Source organism: Aspergillus fischeri, genomic scaffold (genome assembly GCF_000149645.3).
Source record: "Aspergillus fischeri NRRL 181 1099437636249 genomic scaffold, whole genome shotgun sequence".
Classification (NCBI taxonomy): Eukaryota; Fungi; Ascomycota; class Eurotiomycetes; order Eurotiales; family Aspergillaceae; genus Aspergillus; species Aspergillus fischeri.
In genome coordinates, this window is record NW_001509770.1 from 3863740 (window position 1) to 3881415 (window position 17676).

Below are 17676 nucleotides of genomic sequence, written 5' to 3' on the forward strand. Positions count from 1 at the left end.
TCAATGTTGAAAGGACGCGTTCCAATTATGCCCGATTTGGGTGTCGTGTTTCTTGAAGAAAGATCCCTCCGCTAACAACCATTCAAGGAACAAATTGAACATCCCCATTATCGTCCTTGTATGAGACTGAGCTGAAGGCCGGCGAAATAAAACTCGTTACTTTAAGACTTCGATCACCTAATTGATTACCTCTGTCACATAAATACACAAGTCGTGGACATCCTTCGTCATGGATGGGGTACAACTCCGCGATGAGGCCGGTCAAGATCGAGTGAGAGCTGCAGTCGAATTTCTCGATCCAAGTAAGTCTTCAACATACATGCTTCGTGAAGTAAATTTCTGACTTAGAGGTCCTAACAGGCGATGCCCGCGCGCGGAGGTCTGTGATTCACAAGTACCCTCCCTTGCTAAGACATGATGGTTCTGACGAGCGAACAGCTACCGAGCCGATATTGTGCTGATGCTGAACCGAGGCCTGCGTCGCTTGACAGTATGCTATATATACGTTACAAGGTTGGCGCGAAAAACTAATAGGCACACAGGTCAGCATCGATGAGATCAGAGCTCACAACCGCGAATTGGCAGATGGGTGAGTCCAGCACGGTTGCAGTATTGCTAGGATCATGGTGGGCTGATACTTTCTCTAGCCTTCTTACCTCCCCGTTCGATTACTCTCTGGCTTTCGACAGGGCTTTGAAGGAGGTTATCAAGACATTGCCGAACCGACCTTCAAGGGAAACAGCCGACGATGTGGTATGCACAATCTAATGAAGATTTCTGGTCATGCGGAATCTTTGCTGATAAAATTCAGAATTACTACTGTGCCTACGTTGGTGCTTTCGGAGAATTCTCTTGCAACCCCAGAACTCTGGGATCTTCTCACTTGAACCGAATGATCTCTCTCGAGGGTATTGTCACAAAATGCTCTCTGGTTCGCCCAAAAGTCATCCAAAGTGTGCACTACAACGAGCGGAAAGACCGGTTCGTTGCGAGGCGGTATAGAGATCAAACAATGACAACTACCGGAATTACCAACATGAATGTCTATCCCCAAGAAGATGATGAGAAGAATCCGGTATGCGATCGAAGGAAGAGCCTGTACTGGACTGGTATCGCTGATAACTCCGTTTTCGTCTTTCTAGTTAATCACAGAATACGGATACTCGACATACCTGGATCACCAAACCATTTCCATCCAAGAAATGCCTGAGAGAGCGCCTGCAGGCCAGCTTCCTCGGAGTGTCGACGTGATCTTGGACGATGATCTGGTAGACAGTGCCAAACCTGGAGACCGGATTCAGCTGGTGGGAATTTACCGCTCTCTGGGAAATCGAAATGCCAGCTCTGGGTCTTCGACTTTTCGCACGGTCGTTATGGCCAACAATATCATTCAACTGTCTTCAAAGTCTGGTGGAGGCATTGCGCAAGCTACTATCACGGACACCGACATTCGAAACATCAACAAAGTCGCCAAGAAGAAGAACGTATTTGAGTTGCTGTCAAACTCCCTTGCACCTAGCATATACGGACACGATTATATCAAGAAAGCGATCTTGCTGATGCTCTTGGGTGGAATGGAGAAGAATCTCGACAACGGCACGCATTTGCGTGGTGACATCAACATCCTCATGGTCGGTGATCCCTCGACCGCCAAATCGCAACTCCTTCGTTTCGTCTTAAATACAGCACCTCTCGCAATTGCAACCACAGGTCGGGGCTCTTCGGGAGTCGGTCTGACAGCCGCTGTCACCTCTGATAAGGAGACTGGGGAGCGTCGTTTGGAGGCCGGTGCGATGGTCCTGGGTGACCGCGGTGTTGTCTGTATTGATGAGTTCGACAAAATGAGTGATGTGGATCGAGTGGCTATTCACGAGGTAATGGAACAGCAGACGGTCACCATTGCCAAAGCTGGCATTCACACAAGCTTGAACGCTCGTTGCAGTGTTTTGGCAGCCGCTAATCCTATCTACGGACAATATGACCCTCACAAAGACCCTCACAAGAACATCGCCCTTCCTGATTCACTTCTCTCACGTTTCGATTTGCTTTTTGTTGTGACGGACGATATTGAAGATGCCAGGGACAGAATGGTTTCGGAACACGTCTTGCGCATGCACCGTTACCGTCAACCTGGAACCGAGGAAGGTGCCCCGGTTCGGGAAGACCTCAATCAAACCTTGGGTGTTGGGCTCGAAGATAACCAGGATTCCAACCAGCCGACGGAGGTGTACGAAAAGTTCAATGTTATGCTCCATGCCGGAATGGCCAATTCGAGTCGCAAGGGCAAGGGCATTGAAATTCTGAGTATTTCCTTCATCAAGAAGTACATTCAATACTCTAAATCGAGAATTAAGCCGGTCCTGACAAAGGGCGCTGCCGATCATATTGTTGCGACATACTCGGCTTTGAGAAATGACGAGCTGTCGGGCAACCAGCGTCGAACGTCCCCTATAACCGCGCGTACGCTGGAGACATTGATTCGTTTGTCCACCGCGCACGCGAAGGCTCGCCTATCGAACCGAGTCGAGGAGCGAGATGCGAAAGTTGCCGAATCTATTCTGCGCTTCGCTATGTTTAAGGAAGTTCTTGAGGATGAACGCCGCAAGAGGAGAAAGGTCACGACGTTCGACGAAGACTCTGAATCGAGCGAATCTGACTCCGACGATGACAATACTCCCGCGAATACAACCGCCACGCCACGGTCGAGCCGGCGAGTTGGAACAATGCGAACACGTTCAGCAGCTACGCGGTCCACGAACGAGGACGAGATGGATGCTGACGGAGACGTCGTGTCGGAAGACGGGGACGGTTTGTATTCTGCTAGCCCTCGAGGCCAGCGACTACGTTCAAGCCAGACAAACCGTACGCAGACGCAGACAGATAGCCAATCTCGGATGTCCGTTGCTTCTTCGCAACCGGCGTCGCAGCTCATCCAGTCTCAGACCGATGATTCACAGTCACAGAATGCCATGAGGTCTACTACTTCGTCCCAGCCAATCCAACCTGCGCGCTTGACCGTGTTCCGTCAGGCTCTAGGCCCACTCATGGGCACACGGCTCTTCACTCACGGCGACACCGCCGATGTTGAGGAGCTCATTGGAGCAGTTAACACCGCTGTGCGGGAATCTCCCTCGCTCGGAGCAGGCCATGTCTTCCAGCGAGCAGAGGCAATTGAGGCACTGAAAGCCATGAACGAAAGAAACGAGTTGATGTAAGTCATCCGACAGGTATTTAGCATGATCGTCAAGCCTGACTAACATTCTTTTGCACACAGGTTCCTCGAAGACGATGAGACAGTTTACAGGATTTAGATCCAATGATTATTGCATACTAGTGGTAGAATAGTGTTTCGGGTAGGGTTGACGGGTTTTCAGTCCAATATATTGAATCGCGCCGGAGACTCAGTATGGCGTATCGGAGTTTTTTCTTCGACTTTTTTGCATGCAAGTGACACAATAGTCTGTCCTTTTTTGAAAATAAAGTCTTTCTATGCATAGCCCCTGGCATACCGTTCCATGCTCATTGGAATTGAGTTTGAGCAGATGTACATTGGAAGATCGTTCAGTCACTTTACAGCCCTATAGGCACGGTGGAGAACAAATCCATATATTGACGAGGATCTGAGAATCCGTTTGTAGATACATCGACACAAAAATCCATACAATGCATGCGATGGTTCTAATTAGGGTATATGATGAAAAGGAATGCTTCCAAACTACACCGAGGGACTAGCTTCGCGCGACTGTGTGCCCTCGCGACTCTCGCCCAGGAACGAATCGTCGGACGAGAGCGACGGCGTACTATAGATGCCCTCCCTGATCTGCGCTTGGGTCAAAGGCGACAGCCCGCGAGAAAGTGATTTCGTGCCCTTCTTTTTCCGTAGCTGCATGCTCTGTTCCGAAGCAGTGGAAGACGGGGTTGTGCTTCCCCGGCGAGGACGGCTGCTGGCGGAAGAGCGAGACGGCGGACGATCATCGATGTCCACTGGCGTCGTACTACGGGATGGGGTGCGGGAATGGGACTCTGAACGCGCGCCACGTCGCGTGGGGGATTTGAGGTCGTGGGCGTGTTTGGAGATGCTGGAGTGTTGATGGTGGTGATGACGATGTTTGTCTCCGTCGCTGGACTTGATGGTTGCGGCGACGAGTCGTCGGCGTTGTGAGGCCTTCCAGCCTAACCCGAGCCCGAGCCACCAGAACCAGCCACCTTCTTGTTGAGCGAGTTGGCGCTCCTTCTGGCGCAACTTCTCGCGCAGCTGAGCGCGTCGCTCGTTCTCCTTTTCCCAGAACTCGGTTCGGTAATCATCCCAGTTCTCGCGGAATTCGGGCGAGAAGGATTTGGGGAGAAGAAGAAGACGGATGTAATCACCTCCGGGGCTGAGATCTTCCTCCACGAGGCCCGATTCGCTGGCGACGTTGTTGTAATACTGCTGGTAGTGCTGCCGACCACCACGCTTGTCCGACGACGGGCGCTCGATGTAGTGGAAATTCCCGGTTGGAGCAGGGAAGAAAGGAGAGGTGAATGGGAAGAGAAAAGAAAGGTAGGACAGCAGTTCCTGCCACCAGGGGCCCCGGATGATGACGATCTTGGTGTTCATGGTGCGTAGGCCGCGGTTGGCGACGGCGAGCCAGCGCCGTGGCCATCGCACTCCCCGTTCCCACTGTCCTGTTCCCCAGACTAACAACGCAGTGACAATTCCTCCTAGAAGCGCGACCTTTTCCCCCATTTCGACCATCCAGTAAATGGAGCCGCCCACCCCGCTGCCATCTTCCCGCGGACGAAGGAAGAGCGCGTAAGCAAAGTAGGCAATCCAGGCAGCCAGCAGGAGCAGGAAAAAGGTATTCTGTCGTCGGCGTTCCCGCAGCGCCAGATACTGAGCTCGCAGCGAACTTTCGAGAATGAGAAGGTTCAGGTAGATTTGAGGAGGGGACGAGGGCAACGTCGAGAGCAGATCCGGGGTCGATGAACGGGGCGGGGAGGAGGGATCCGGGGCATCTTGAGAAAACGGCGGCTGAAGGGTGTTCAATTGACCAGAAGGTTTGGATAAGGACTCTGGAAGACTTCCAGGAGCTGGAGAACCCTTGACAAGCTGATCCAGGCTCCGGGTTTGTGCAGCCATGACGCTGTGGAGGGAGGGGAGAAGGATCAACAGGAGAAGATCCCTTTGCAAGTAGAAGAGGATATCGTAGACTTCTAGAGGGACTGCACGGCCTTTGCGGCCAGACGCGGTTTCATCGCATGAGATTTGGAAAACGAAGCCAGAGAAGTAAGTCGATAAGGTTGATAATAATAATGTTTCCGGCTCATCCAGCTCCAGTATCACTAGCTCCACGAAAAAGAGAAGAAGAAAATCAGCCGGATCATCGTCATCATCGTCTCCACTCAACGTCCCTCAGCGATCTACTGCAACAAATTCAACGTTTTTCCCCATTCAATCAATCTCATCTCATCGCATTTCCACGACTTATGATACCCTAAAAATAATTATAGCCTCGTTGAAACTCTAAACAGTCCTGGTTCCTCCAACTTCGTTATCATTCCGGCTGCCTGTTGAGCTTCGGGGATAAGCGGTCTTTGGCTTCGTTTCTGACCGCTGCAAAACGCCCACCTGGCCTTCTTATTTCCATTTGCTGACGGATTTATGACCTCTGCGCCCCTTTCCTATAAATATTCTTCTTGTCTCCTTTGTGCGAGTGACAGGGATACCGTCTCTGTCACTCTGGACTACATCGCGACAAGCTGTCCGCCGTGCGACTTCCTTCACTTTCTTCCCAGGTCTCCCGACCCTGGACGTCATTTGAACCGCCCCGTCTCCTTTCTTCGCCACATCCCGCAATTCACCTACGCTACACGTCCTCAATGACATCGGAATCACTCAATTCGTCTAAGGACGACCTTCATGATCGAGCCCACCATGGTCCGTATGTCTCTCAGCAAGAGAGCACGCCATATGCGGCCCGAGGGGCTAACGCAGCTGCAGTGCGCTCCTCGTGGTTTCCACTAGGCTACAGAGAAGGCTTCAATCAATGGGTAGGTTCCTGAAGTCGGGAGATGATAACCAAAGTTGTTGCACGAGTCACTGAGATCTGGTTCCAGTGGGCTAGTTTGCCAGCTGCGGCAGCAGAGCATAAAGTCCTCTCTTTCTTGCCCTATCTCCAGCATGAACCTCCTACGCATCTGCAGACCGGAAAGACCACCACTCAACGCGATGGTGTGGCTCAAAGTCTGCAGTCGGCCGATCTCAGCCAGCAAGGCGAAGTATCGGCCCATTCCACCGACGATCCGTACGGACCAAGACGATGGCGCTCCAGCATGGTTGAATTGAGCGGTAAGGACAGGGCTCTAAATGAGTTTTCCGTGGAGAGAGTTGGTGAGGAAGTGGACCAACATTTGGTCATGCTTCACGGATATGGTGCGGGGCTGGGCTTCTTCTACAAGAATTTCGAACCTCTAAGCCGGCTGAAGGGGTGGCAACTGCACGCGTTGGATATGTTGGGCATGGGCCGCAGCACCCGACCACCGTTCCGCATCAAGGCTAAGAACAGAGAGGATGCTATCAAGGAGGCGGAGGATTGGTTCGTTGATGCACTGGAGGAATGGCGCGTGAAGCGCAAGATCGAACGCTTCACGCTGCTTGGCCACAGCATGGGAGGATATATGGGAGTCGCTTATGCCCTGAAGTACCCAGGTCGTTTGAACAAGCTGATCCTTGCCTCTCCGGTGGGGATTCCCGAAGATCCTTATGCTGTCTCTGCGGATATGCCCGAACCATCCGAGTCCACCTTAGCCCAGGAGTTCACCCAGGACCAGCAAACTATCGCACAGACATCGTTGTCTGTCCCCCCGGAAGTAGCCCAGAAAGGCGACAACAACGTCCTGCTGAAAGGCTACGGTAACGCGGCGACAGCAGCACCGCCGGAAAGCCGACCGGCCCGCCGCAACATTCCCAAATGGTTTGCCTACCTGTGGGAAGCCAACATCTCTCCCTTCAGTCTGGTACGGTGGGCTGGCCCTCTCGGGCCTCGCATCGTATCTGGCTGGACCTCTCGGCGCTTCTCCCATTTACCCGCCAACGAAGCGAAAGCTCTACATGACTACTCCTATTCGATCTTTAGTCAACGCGGTAGTGGAGAGTATGCTCTTGCATATATCCTGGCTCCGGGAGCTTTCGCCCGTAGCCCTCTGATTCGGCGCATCCAGAACGTCGGACGGCAGATCATTCAGCCTTCCGCCCCCAGCGGGGAGCCTGCGAACGGCACGGATCCCTCTCCTTTGCAACCGCCTTCTGACCTGGCAACTCAGGCTTCTTCAACCCCAGCTAAGCGCGAGACCGGTATTCCCGTCGTTTTCATGTATGGGGACCACGACTGGATGGATGCGGCGGGAGGCTTTGCAGCCAAGGCCAAGATCGAAGAGGAGAAACGGCGGGTGCTCCAGAATGCTTCACCAGAAGAGCGTGAGGCGGATAATGGTTCAGCTAAGGTGATAATTATCAAGGGGTCGGGTCATCATATATACCTCGATGGATGGGAGGAATTCAACAAGGTGGTATTGGAGGAAATGGAAGAGGTGAGCCAAAGGGAAAGGGCTCGGAGTCGGACGTGACGCAAGAGATGCACTGTTTATGAGCGATATACCTTTTCCCTTACAGTAATTATTTCCTTGTTTGTAGATAAACTTTGCAATTCTGCGTCAAGATGGGGACTTACGGAGTGTATTATTAGAGTAAAGTTCATAGATATGGTGAAGTGGCCTCAGTCGCTAGAACCCATGAGTTGCAGATGCATAATCGTCACAATTCATTTTGGAAATCAAATCGCTAGATGCAAAACTACCAAGACGCTTTTGTTGAAATTTTAGAATCAATAACCAATCAGTCAAAAGGGCCGGTCTCAACTCAAAGAAGGACTGGGTAATTGCGATCCAAGATTGGCCCCCGATACACTTCGTCTACGATATCTCACGCCTGTAGGATAATGAGCCATGAATCTTCCCATATTACGGAGCGTTGTGCTGGATCGATCCTCGACTGGCGTGGTGGTGCCCGTTGAGACTGCACTCCCGCTGCTATTCGCTCCATTGCCCGGGCGAAAAGCAAAGTAACCCCCCGGGGCCTCAGATGAACTTGATAGGTGCATTTGAGAATGTGTCTGTGGCGCAGTGGCCATGGCACGGAAGAAATCAGAATATGTCGAAAGAGACGATGCGTCCTGAGACTGTGGCTGCGGAGAGAGACCTCGGGAGCGGGCCCCAGAGCCGGCAGGTAAATGGAACTCTGACCTGTTTGACCGAGATACTGACGGAGAAGTAGGAGCTCGGCGAGTTTGACTGGGGATCAGGGACGTGGTTGCTGATCGGTGGTGATGGCGCTGCCTGCGGCCATCGGGACTACGAGAGGCGGCCTGGCTGTGTCTCCAGGGCAGAATGTCTGCTGTTTCGGGGTGGTTCCGCAGAGGAAAGGGCTGTGAGGGGAGCTCTAGACGATCATTGATGGAGAGCCAGGCCCGCTCATCTGCCTCGTCGCTTAAGCTGTCCTTTGAGGAGGACGATGCGGATCTGGAAACATGGCCCTGCGACCTTGCGGATGGTGGGCAGCGCCAGCCGCCCACGCCTTCGAAGTCCCGGCCTTCGTCTCCGCTGAGGAGAGTCAGGAGAGCAGATGGAGGAGTAGTAACTCCGTTCCTGCGCAGCTCTTCCTTGCGGACGGGCCGGGCGTGGTCGCCGTCGGGGCGCCCGGTTGAAGAAATCGAACTATTTCGCCGTCGAGCCGGCGCCGGACGAGTGTGCCCCCGAGAAAAGGGCGCTATTTGGCGATGGTTGTTGGTGTGAGGCAATATCACTGTGACGCCATGATCAATGGATCGCCTCTTGGGCGTGGCAGAGGCGGCCGGGGTGGTCGGTTCAGAGGCAAAACTCAGCAAGGAAGACTTGCTTGATGTCGGAATCACAAAGTAGTTTGAGACTATAGCAAAGCATAGCTCAACGTAAAGGACCAAAAGTCGTAAAAACAGAGTCAGTATGGAGAGACAGATGGTGATATATGCCGAGAAGACCAGAGGTAACGAAACCAGTGCCAAAAAAGGTACTGTCAACAAGGTGGAGCACGAGGTTGACATGAAGACTTAACGCAGAGAAGGTTCAGTATGAGATTGGAAGATAGTGAATGACTTGGACGGGATAGAAGGGTATATCCATCATATCACCAGAATTCTGATCGGAGAAAGAAAGCCACAACATCATGAGAGTCTACGCAATGGAGCTTAAAAGTACTGTCAGGGTTGTTATCGGAGCTTCCCTTTGACAGCAACAAAGTGCGGAGTAAAAGCATGTGATGCTGATACATACATAGGTGGGTAATGTTGATGCCATTGATGCCCCAGGCACTAATTACTGTTTACGGTATCGGTACGGGTATTTCCAGCATCTTTCGGGTACCATTACATCACAGCATTCATCTGTCGCCCTAAAGGGCCTAAAACTGTCTCTATCATACTACCACGAGATCAACGCATATGGACGGGAGGAACATGCCTGAAAATGAGCGTGACAAGGTCCCCGATTTTCCTTGGGAGCTTGGTGTCTACGATGCCCATTGCCACCCCACGGACGCCATTTCGTCAATACCTGATATTCCAAGGATGAAAGCAACGACGCTCACAGTCATGGCCACTAGAGCGGAGGATCAGGGCCTCGTATTTCAGATAGCTAAAGACCTTAACAATGAAAAATTGACTGTTCAGGACGCCGAGATGGATCGTGTACTGCCATGCTTCGGATGGCATCCATGGTTTTCACACCAAATCATCGACGATCAGGAGTCATCATCAGAGGTAGCGCAGGGCGCCTCAGATCTTGAGAGCAAGAAGACACATTATCATAAAGTCTTAACACCAGCTCCAGAAGATGAAGACTTCATTTCTTCTCTACCTGATCCAAAACCCCTCTCGCAATTCATCTCCGAAACACGCGAACGGCTACTGTCTTTTCCAAATGCTCTGGTTGGCGAGGTCGGCCTTGATCGTGCTTTCAGACTTCCAAAGGCCTGGGCCCAGCAGGAGGCTGAGAATCGTAATGCACAAATAACACCCGGATCTCGTGAAGGCCGGAAACTCTCACCTTACAGGGTGCACATGGAACACCAAAAGGCTATTCTTAAGGCCCAGCTTCGCCTCGCCGGGGAACTTCGACGACCAGTCTCAGTACACAGTGTCCAAGCACATGGAGCGGTGTTCGATGTTTTCAAGGAGCTATGGTCCGGCCATGAGCGCAGAGTACCATCGCGACGGGAGAGACGAAGACGTCTTAGCGTTGAAGGAGCTCACGCAGAGAGCGACGCGGAAGACGAGCAAGTGCAAAAGTCACTAAAGCGCGAAGGTTCCCCACCTCTCCCATATCCACCCCGGATCTGTATGCATTCGTATTCAGGTCCTGTGGAGCAATTGAAGCAATTTCTGAACCTTTCAAATCCCTCAGACGTCTACTTTTCCTTTTCCAATGTGATCAATTTCAGCGGGCCGTCGTCTCAGAAAGTCATCGCAGTTATCAAAGCTTTGCCGGAGGACAGAGTGCTCATTGAGAGTGACCTTCATACTGCTGGACAGCAGATGGACGATTTGCTCGAGGAAGTTGCCCGGCAGATTTGTGAGCTCCGTGGCTGGCCTTTGCAGGAGGGGGTCCAACGACTGGCAGATAACTGGAAACGGTTTGTGTTTGGGTAGTTACGTTGTACATACTGCTTCGTGTTCGAGCCGATTCATATGCTCAACCTTTGTACATACATTTACAGCAATCATAGAGAGTACAAGGTCTGTTTAAGCCACAGTCTCTGTTCAAGAGATCGTATCTTTGGAAGAGAGATGATATCCTGCTTCAAGCTCAAGACAACGGGTGTGAACGTAAACCGTGAATCACTGGATTCGACCTTTCGAGTCTCCTGGCTTGAAGATTGTGAAGATCTGGACAGCTCCTAAGAGCAGACACAGACCGCAACTAATAGCAGCTTCGCCGACGGAAAACTGCTGGTTCCGACGATGGCCCTCTCTCGCTGTCTTCAGCCAACAAGACCTCTTTGCGCCCTCCAAAACGCACATTGAGCTCAACTGTCCAATGTCATTCTGATCTCGCACATTCCATTATCAAAATCCTCCGACTGCGCCTTCTCCGCACCTCCACGTGACACTCCCCAGACTCGGCTTTCCCCACTTTCATCCATTATCGGTCTTTATCGCTATTCCTGGGCAGTTGACTATCTCCCACTTCTACTCTTCTTTCTGATTGCCTGGATTATGTCGGGTTCCTGAATCGGTCTCCCAATTTCGGACCTCTCGCGGCTTCACATGATGAGGAAGAAAGTCTACGGTCCTTGAATCTGCCTCGATGCTTTTGCTATGTCATCCACAGCGCAGAATAGCCTTTCACCCACCGGCAATGGTGTGACCAAGCGCAAGTCAGGTAGACAATACCTCTGTTGACTACAATTGTTTCCATAATGTACTTGTCGATATCGATACTGATTTTCCTTTGGCTTAGGCTCCGCAGCCTGCGTCCACTGCCATCGGCGCAAAGTCCGGTGTGACGCACGTATCGTTGGCCTGCCCTGCTCCAACTGCCGCTCCTCAGGGAAAACAGACTGCCGCATCCATGAGAAGAAGAAGCGCCTTGCGGTACGCTCCATTCTGAATCCCGTTCCCATTCGTTGTCGGCCGCCGTCCACCTCCGAGCATGTCCCTGAAGCGTCTCCTCCATCTACCATCAGCGAACCAACCGCTTTCACAACTGCTTTTCGCGGAGTTCAGCCAGAAGCAGCAGCTCCTCCAGCGAGCGTCGTTCCGAATGTCCAGTCCAAGGCACAACATCTCCACAGCAATAGTTATAGTCACACGTCTCCACAAGCGCAGGAATGCCATCTTCCGCCCGCTTCGGACCGTTTCGCCGAACAGGATGCGCATGCCGATTTTGAGAAGCGACTGGTGAAGCTCATTGACGATGAAGAAGGTTCAGGTGCTCGGGAAATTCAGCGAGGCGTGCGAGCAATCTATGTTGGACACGAGCTGTCGAACATGTCCTTCTTGATACGTCAACAGCGCGATAAAGATGACGACGTATATCACTTTGCGGGCAGCGAGATACCACGGCGACAGTTGAAAACCGGACATGACCAGCTTCTCGTAGACGCCCTAACTCTACCGGAGCCGGCCCTCGTCGACGAGCTTGTCCAGGCATACTTCACCCACGTTAACCCGGGATATCCCATTGTTGAAGAGGATCAGTTCATGAGTCAGTATCGCAATAGAGACCCCTCTGATCCTCCGCCTATCCTGCTTTTGCAAGCCATTCTATTAGTCGGATGTCATGTCACGCATCCAAAAGAAGAGCGGGATACTTTGAAGGACATTTTCTTCCGTCGCGCGAAGTGGCTCTTTGACAACCGCATTGAGCGAAACCGTGATACCTTGGTCCAAGCTGCGCTGCTCTTGACGTGGCATTCAGACAGCCCCGATGATGACGTTTCTGCCAATGCTCACTACTGGGTCGGTGTTGCTGCTCGAATCGCGACCGGCCTCGGCATGCATCGAAATCCAGTCTCGAGCAGGTTCGTTCCCCGGGACCGCCGGATGTGGAGAAGGCTATGGTACATACTGGTTCAGCTCGATGTTATGGTCTCCCTTTCGTATGGTCGACCTCAAGCTATGTAAGTGTGCTAGCACGGATCTGAGTCCCAATGCCTGCTCTAATCTCTCTGTGCGCCAGAAACCTCGAAGACTCCGATGTCTCGCCGTTGACAGCCTCTGATTTTGAAGGCTGCGGGGCCCGTGTCCAGACGGACTATGTCATTCATTTTTCAGAGCTTTGCACAATGATATCTTATATTGTGCGCGAGCGATTCGGACTACGAGTCAGTTCGGAGCGTCGCAAAGCCGCATTGCAGGAAGCAGATGAAGCTCTTGCGAACTGGTCTTTGAGGCTTCCAGACAATCTGCGGCTGCGTGCCTCGGATATGGATCCTTGGTCCGCCATGCTTCACTTGACCTACAACAATTTCCTCATCCTGCTCCACCGGCCTCATCCCAGGGCGTCGGCGTATTCGGACGACTACGGCCCGCATGATGCAGAGATTTGCAGCGCAGCGGCCGGTGTCATCGCATCTATCTTCGAAGAACTCCGCTTAAACGATCGCCTCAAGTACCTATGGTATTCCGGCGTCCATACCCTCTTCACGGCGATGATCCAAGTTCGTGTCGAGCTGCGATTCTCAAACCCTGTTTTAGCCATTAACGCCCTGCGCCGCTTCGATTCCGCCTCCTGCTCACTCCGCGAACTAGCCAAGTACTGGTCGCACGCCACCACTATTCTACGCCTCTTCGAAGATTCGAAACGACTGCAAAAGGATCTGCGCTTAGCAACAAGCGAAAGATCCAGACCCTTCAGCAGCACACACGACCAATCCCAGACCCAGACCCTGAACCAAAACAAGAACCAGCATCAAAACTCTTCAGCCGACGCGCCTGTACAACCCCCACAACCGGATCGGGCCCTCCCCTCCTACGACTCCCCCACCCCGGACTCCACGTCTCTACCACAACCCGCTGTCTCCCCGCACCAGAACCAAACCTTCGACAGCTGGATCCCATCCACGAACCTGGCAACTGTCGATCCGATGGATCAGCCAAGGGAATTTCTGGACTGGCGCCAGCTGTTCTCCTTCACGGATCCGGATCAGTCTGTACTACCGATGAGCATGGATGGGCTCCCGGAGCTGGAAGATGAATGGCGGCAGATCTACTGGCAGGAGACACCGATGTCAGATCTTTTCCAGGACGGAGGATGGATGCACGGCTAGCGCTGCTTGGATGGTCTCTTTCAGATGAGCATCTACCCGATGAACGATATTTCACGAATGATACCTGGGATTCTTATTTGATGTCCTCAATTTGCGTACAACGTATCTTTATATGGAAATAGTCTCTCCACAGTGGACTTCAACTCTGTCTTAAATCTACCAATGCGCAAAGGAAAAGCATGTTCGATAATTTCCTGAGCATGTCCAAAAAGTTAGCATCTCATCTGACGCAATCGAATCAAGACATTCACATAGGCGCCAATATCAAAATCCGGTCATTCTTCAAGGACAGCGAAGTCCCACCTCTTTCTTTCTATTAACTACTTGGCCGACCATATCACCCAAGAGATACTCATAAGTCACAAATCACCAACAAGTGGCATATATGGATACATATGATGATTCCGTATTTTCGCGACCAACTGCCCTCCCATAATCGAACGACGAAATCCGAGAGATGACTGTGCTGTAAGCATGAAAAGAAATGGTTTCCACACGACACATCTACTATGAAAGTATACAAACACCGTCGTTGGAGGGAACATAGAGCAAAAAATAAAACGGAGAGGCCGCGGATGAAAACAGCATAAGCACACCAATGATCAAAGGGGTAAAAATAAAGAATTAAAAAGCGCATCTGAACTGGTCCTGTTTACCTCTCTGTCGGTTACCTCATGAATAGCCCAATGTTTCGTACCATGTCATAAAATGTTGCGCAGAGAGCAACACCCAAAGAACGTTAGGAGCATCCCCACAAATAATTCGAGACTCTGTTCCAAGGCAGACTCGACCCCGAAACAAGGGTAGCACCGTCTCAGTTTTCGAGAGTATACTCTCATTCTGACAGCGCAGGATTTGGAGTGTGTGAGAGTCTTGCGCGGGGGACTCCGTCACACACGACGTATTTAGTACGATTCGCCTCCTGCTCCATTGTGAGGCTGGCCGACCATCGAAGGGTAGCCATAGGCTGAACTGTCCTGTTCGGAGGGGTCCAGACCAGGGTTCATGATATTGTTTGTGTTATCTGCCGTTTCAGGAAAGCCGCCGGAAGCCGATCCACCAGGTCGTCCACCTTGCGTGCTGGATCCGCCCACGGGCCCTCCAGCATTGTAGCCGCTGCTCGTTGGCCTATTCTGGTGTTCGCCACGGGCGGACTGAGTCTGGAGGAGTACTTAGCACATGATACTACAACCCACCAGACCACCAACCGTTGGTGGGGAGACAGGCCGCCTGAGCGTGTTGTACAAGTCTTACCTCGCGATACTTTGACAAGTAGATCTTGAGCGCTTCCGCGTAATTCTCGAAGCCAAGTGAAGTCATAGCGAACAGAATATCCTCCCCATTTACCGTCTTGCGTTTCTCTTGCTGGCACTTTTCAGAGGCTGTAGAGAACAAGGCGAAATCATACGTTAGTCGAATGGACAGGTACCAGCAGCCAGATGCAGTAACACTCACCTTCGCTGGTGATAAACGAGATAAACTCGCTGACACACTCTTGCATGCACTCCTTGGCTTCTTTGGCGATCTTCGCGTTCTCTGGCAAGGCCAACTTCATGATACGGGCCACTTGACGGTAGATGTTAGCACATGTAGCTGTTTACCCATCATGCCTCCAATTTGCGGAGGATAATTGCGTAAAAACTTTGAGCGGCGCAAAAAGAACGACATCGCACAATAGATATCTGACGAAAATTGTATCGCCGCAGATAAGAAAAGCGCTTCGCATGCAGAGCTACACTCGAACCGCAGGCGAATGAGGGTCTCCACAGTGCGATGATTGTTGGTTGAGGCAGGTTGGGGTATTGTAAATGGATGGACGCAGGGTACGGTAAAAGTGAAGTAGGGCAGACGGCTGTTGGCCAGCAGTTGGATGTAAGGTACGCGCAAATCAGGAGGACAAGGGAAGCTGCAAGGGAACGCAACTAACCATTCGCAATTGGGAGCCATCGATCTTGCTCCTTCACCTCGAATTCTCCCTGGTTCTGTGTTTGTTCCTGGTCCTTATCCATGTGTTCTTGGTCTTCGCCTGATTGCGCTTCCTGTTCCACCTCAGGCTCTTTCGAAGGAGAGGCCGACATGATTTTTAGCTATAGGTATACGCGCAGCGGATACTGGATAAGGTATGTGATAAGAAGTCGTCTATTTGCTCTGCTGGCAGACCACGTCAGAGATGCGTGCCTCGGGGGTATCGAACTAAGGCGCTATGATACACTCGCGTCAAAAGGCAAAATAGAGTTGTGTCTGGCTGGGCAGCGATTCGCTTCACGGCAGCCCGAACGTAGAGGCACAAGTGTCAGCAGTGCGGGGACAAGCAATTGTTTCTGCTATAGCTTCTGCCCTGACGGTATAATCAAGGCGCGAAATCTGTTATTCGAGGAAAGACGCGACAGGTAAGATAGTGACTCGATCAGCCAAATCTGATTTGTTGCCAGTCGCAAGGATAAGTTAGTCCAAAAATTCGGAACGATAAAAATGCTAATTTTATTCCCTGCCACCTTTCGCGTGTCGTGGACGGACGGTCCGCCTTACAGAACTGCAAAGAGGAGTGGTGCAGTGGTAACGTCAATCAGGTATGCGGGATGCTCCAACGCGGGAGATCTGGAAACCCGGAGAACACTCACAGTGACGCGGGTCTTCCGTGCGTAGCAACCAATGCAACAGTGGTGGGTCAAATTGATAGTGGCACGTTGCGCAGAGGCAGACGAACGATCCACGGGAATCGGGGGAAGAGACTAGATACCTTCGAACGAACGGGAGCTTCGATTTCGCTTGAATAGTCGTCGGCCAGTTGTATTTCGTCTGTTTCGTCCACTTAGAAGCTGAGCTTGTCCAGTAGATATTTCAGGATTTTGACTGGAGACGGATGCGATGCGCGCAGATGTCAATTGGCGAACCAGGAATGTGTGGGCAGACCAGGGGAACTCTCACTGGTCGCTGAACAACGCCAATGAGATTTGTGGGAATCAGAATATTGAAGACACTCTTTCAAACAGAGTTGAGCGAACTTTGATGAACTACTGAGTCACTTCGAACTGGTGGATTGATTCGCCTGATGACTCGAATGAGAGATGGACGGTTGACGAAGTGCAGGGACTCCAAGGAGGGAACCCATAGCTGGCCTCAGGCGTCCGTTTACAATGCGATAACCATAAATTACGGCAATGACCTCGTGATGCCGCGAGCTTTGTCGACCATACTCCACACTGTATGTATTATACGGAAATGCACGTGATTATTGGTATCTGTGGCATCGCAGCGTGACGGCGATGGCAATGATGGTCTAGAAAAGCTCTTGTTTGCTTGATCCAAAGAATGACTGGCATACTCTCATGATCCTCAGATGTGTAATGAATACTCTGATATCTGCTTTGGAGTGACAGCAGTGCGAGTACAACTCATTGGTGAGGCTGTGTTCTAAGCGCTCTGCATTTCAGGCACACACATGTTGCCTGTCAGCTGCCAAGGTCCAGCCTGAAGATTTTGACTTGAGCCAGGACTCATCACAAAGTCGTTCGGACGTCAGACCAGGAGGAGGTATCAGGCATCAATGACAGCATGATATCAGGAGCAATCGATGCATAGGACGATGAAGGTCGCAAGGTGTGGACTTTGCTCATGGACATGACAAAAGTACCGGGCACCATATCTTGAGAAATGTGTTGGACAATCAGGTTTTCATCTGGGACGAGGCTGCACATGAGCAGTCTGCATTACGTTCGAGGACTCGAGTTGGACGCATGTGTTTGTCAGCTTGGGTACCAGCAGCAGATAAACCATTTGCACTCGTGCTCCTCTGGGTACCACTGTCTCAAAGGCATGCAAGTTTTCTATCCGAG

At 51.7% G+C, this 17676-nt stretch overlaps 7 protein-coding genes across 7 annotated transcripts; 4 read left to right on the top strand and 3 right to left on the bottom strand.

Annotated features, from left to right (window-relative positions):
• Positions 1-229: 229 nt before the first annotated feature.
• On the top strand, positions 230-3311 carry NFIA_020770 (MCM DNA helicase complex subunit MCM3; the record flags this gene model as incomplete). Its single annotated transcript, XM_001265265.1, has 8 exons — positions 230-302; positions 349-379; positions 439-490; positions 543-589; positions 648-753; positions 812-1075; positions 1143-3211; positions 3275-3311. The coding sequence occupies 8 exons, from the start codon at positions 230-232 to the stop codon at positions 3309-3311; spliced, it is 2679 nt and encodes an 892-aa protein (XP_001265266.1).
• A 404-nt stretch (positions 3312-3715) lies between these two features.
• NFIA_020780 (Spo7-like protein) lies at positions 3716-5119 on the bottom strand (the record flags this gene model as incomplete). The annotated part of the gene is made up of 1 exon (XM_001265266.1): positions 3716-5119. The coding sequence occupies one exon, from the start codon at positions 5117-5119 to the stop codon at positions 3716-3718; it is 1404 nt and encodes a 467-aa protein (XP_001265267.1).
• Positions 5120-5859: 740 nt separating this feature from the next.
• NFIA_020790 (putative alpha/beta hydrolase) lies at positions 5860-7605 on the top strand (the record flags this gene model as incomplete). The annotated part of the gene is made up of 2 exons (XM_001265267.1): positions 5860-6030; positions 6184-7605. 2 exons carry the CDS (start codon positions 5860-5862, stop codon positions 7603-7605), a joined length of 1593 nt encoding a protein of 530 aa, XP_001265268.1.
• Positions 7606-7892: 287 nt separating this feature from the next.
• Positions 7893-9237, bottom strand: NFIA_020800 (uncharacterized protein; the record flags this gene model as incomplete). The annotated part of the gene is made up of 2 exons (XM_001265268.1): positions 7893-8962; positions 9204-9237. The coding sequence occupies 2 exons, from the start codon at positions 9235-9237 to the stop codon at positions 7893-7895; spliced, it is 1104 nt and encodes a 367-aa protein (XP_001265269.1).
• Positions 9238-9512: 275 nt separating this feature from the next.
• On the top strand, positions 9513-10718 carry NFIA_020810 (TatD family hydrolase; the record flags this gene model as incomplete). The annotated part of the gene is made up of 1 exon (XM_001265269.1): positions 9513-10718. The coding sequence occupies one exon, from the start codon at positions 9513-9515 to the stop codon at positions 10716-10718; it is 1206 nt and encodes a 401-aa protein (XP_001265270.1).
• A 669-nt stretch (positions 10719-11387) lies between these two features.
• On the top strand, positions 11388-13840 carry NFIA_020820 (Zn(II)2Cys6 transcription factor; the record flags this gene model as incomplete). Its single annotated transcript, XM_001265270.1, has 3 exons — positions 11388-11451; positions 11530-12691; positions 12751-13840. The coding sequence occupies 3 exons, from the start codon at positions 11388-11390 to the stop codon at positions 13838-13840; spliced, it is 2316 nt and encodes a 771-aa protein (XP_001265271.1).
• Positions 13841-14745: 905 nt separating this feature from the next.
• On the bottom strand, positions 14746-15918 carry NFIA_020830 (nuclear transcription factor Y subunit beta; the record flags this gene model as incomplete). The annotated part of the gene is made up of 4 exons (XM_001265271.1): positions 14746-15000; positions 15095-15222; positions 15296-15406; positions 15768-15918. The coding sequence occupies 4 exons, from the start codon at positions 15916-15918 to the stop codon at positions 14746-14748; spliced, it is 645 nt and encodes a 214-aa protein (XP_001265272.1).
• Positions 15919-17676: the final 1758 nt, after the last annotated feature.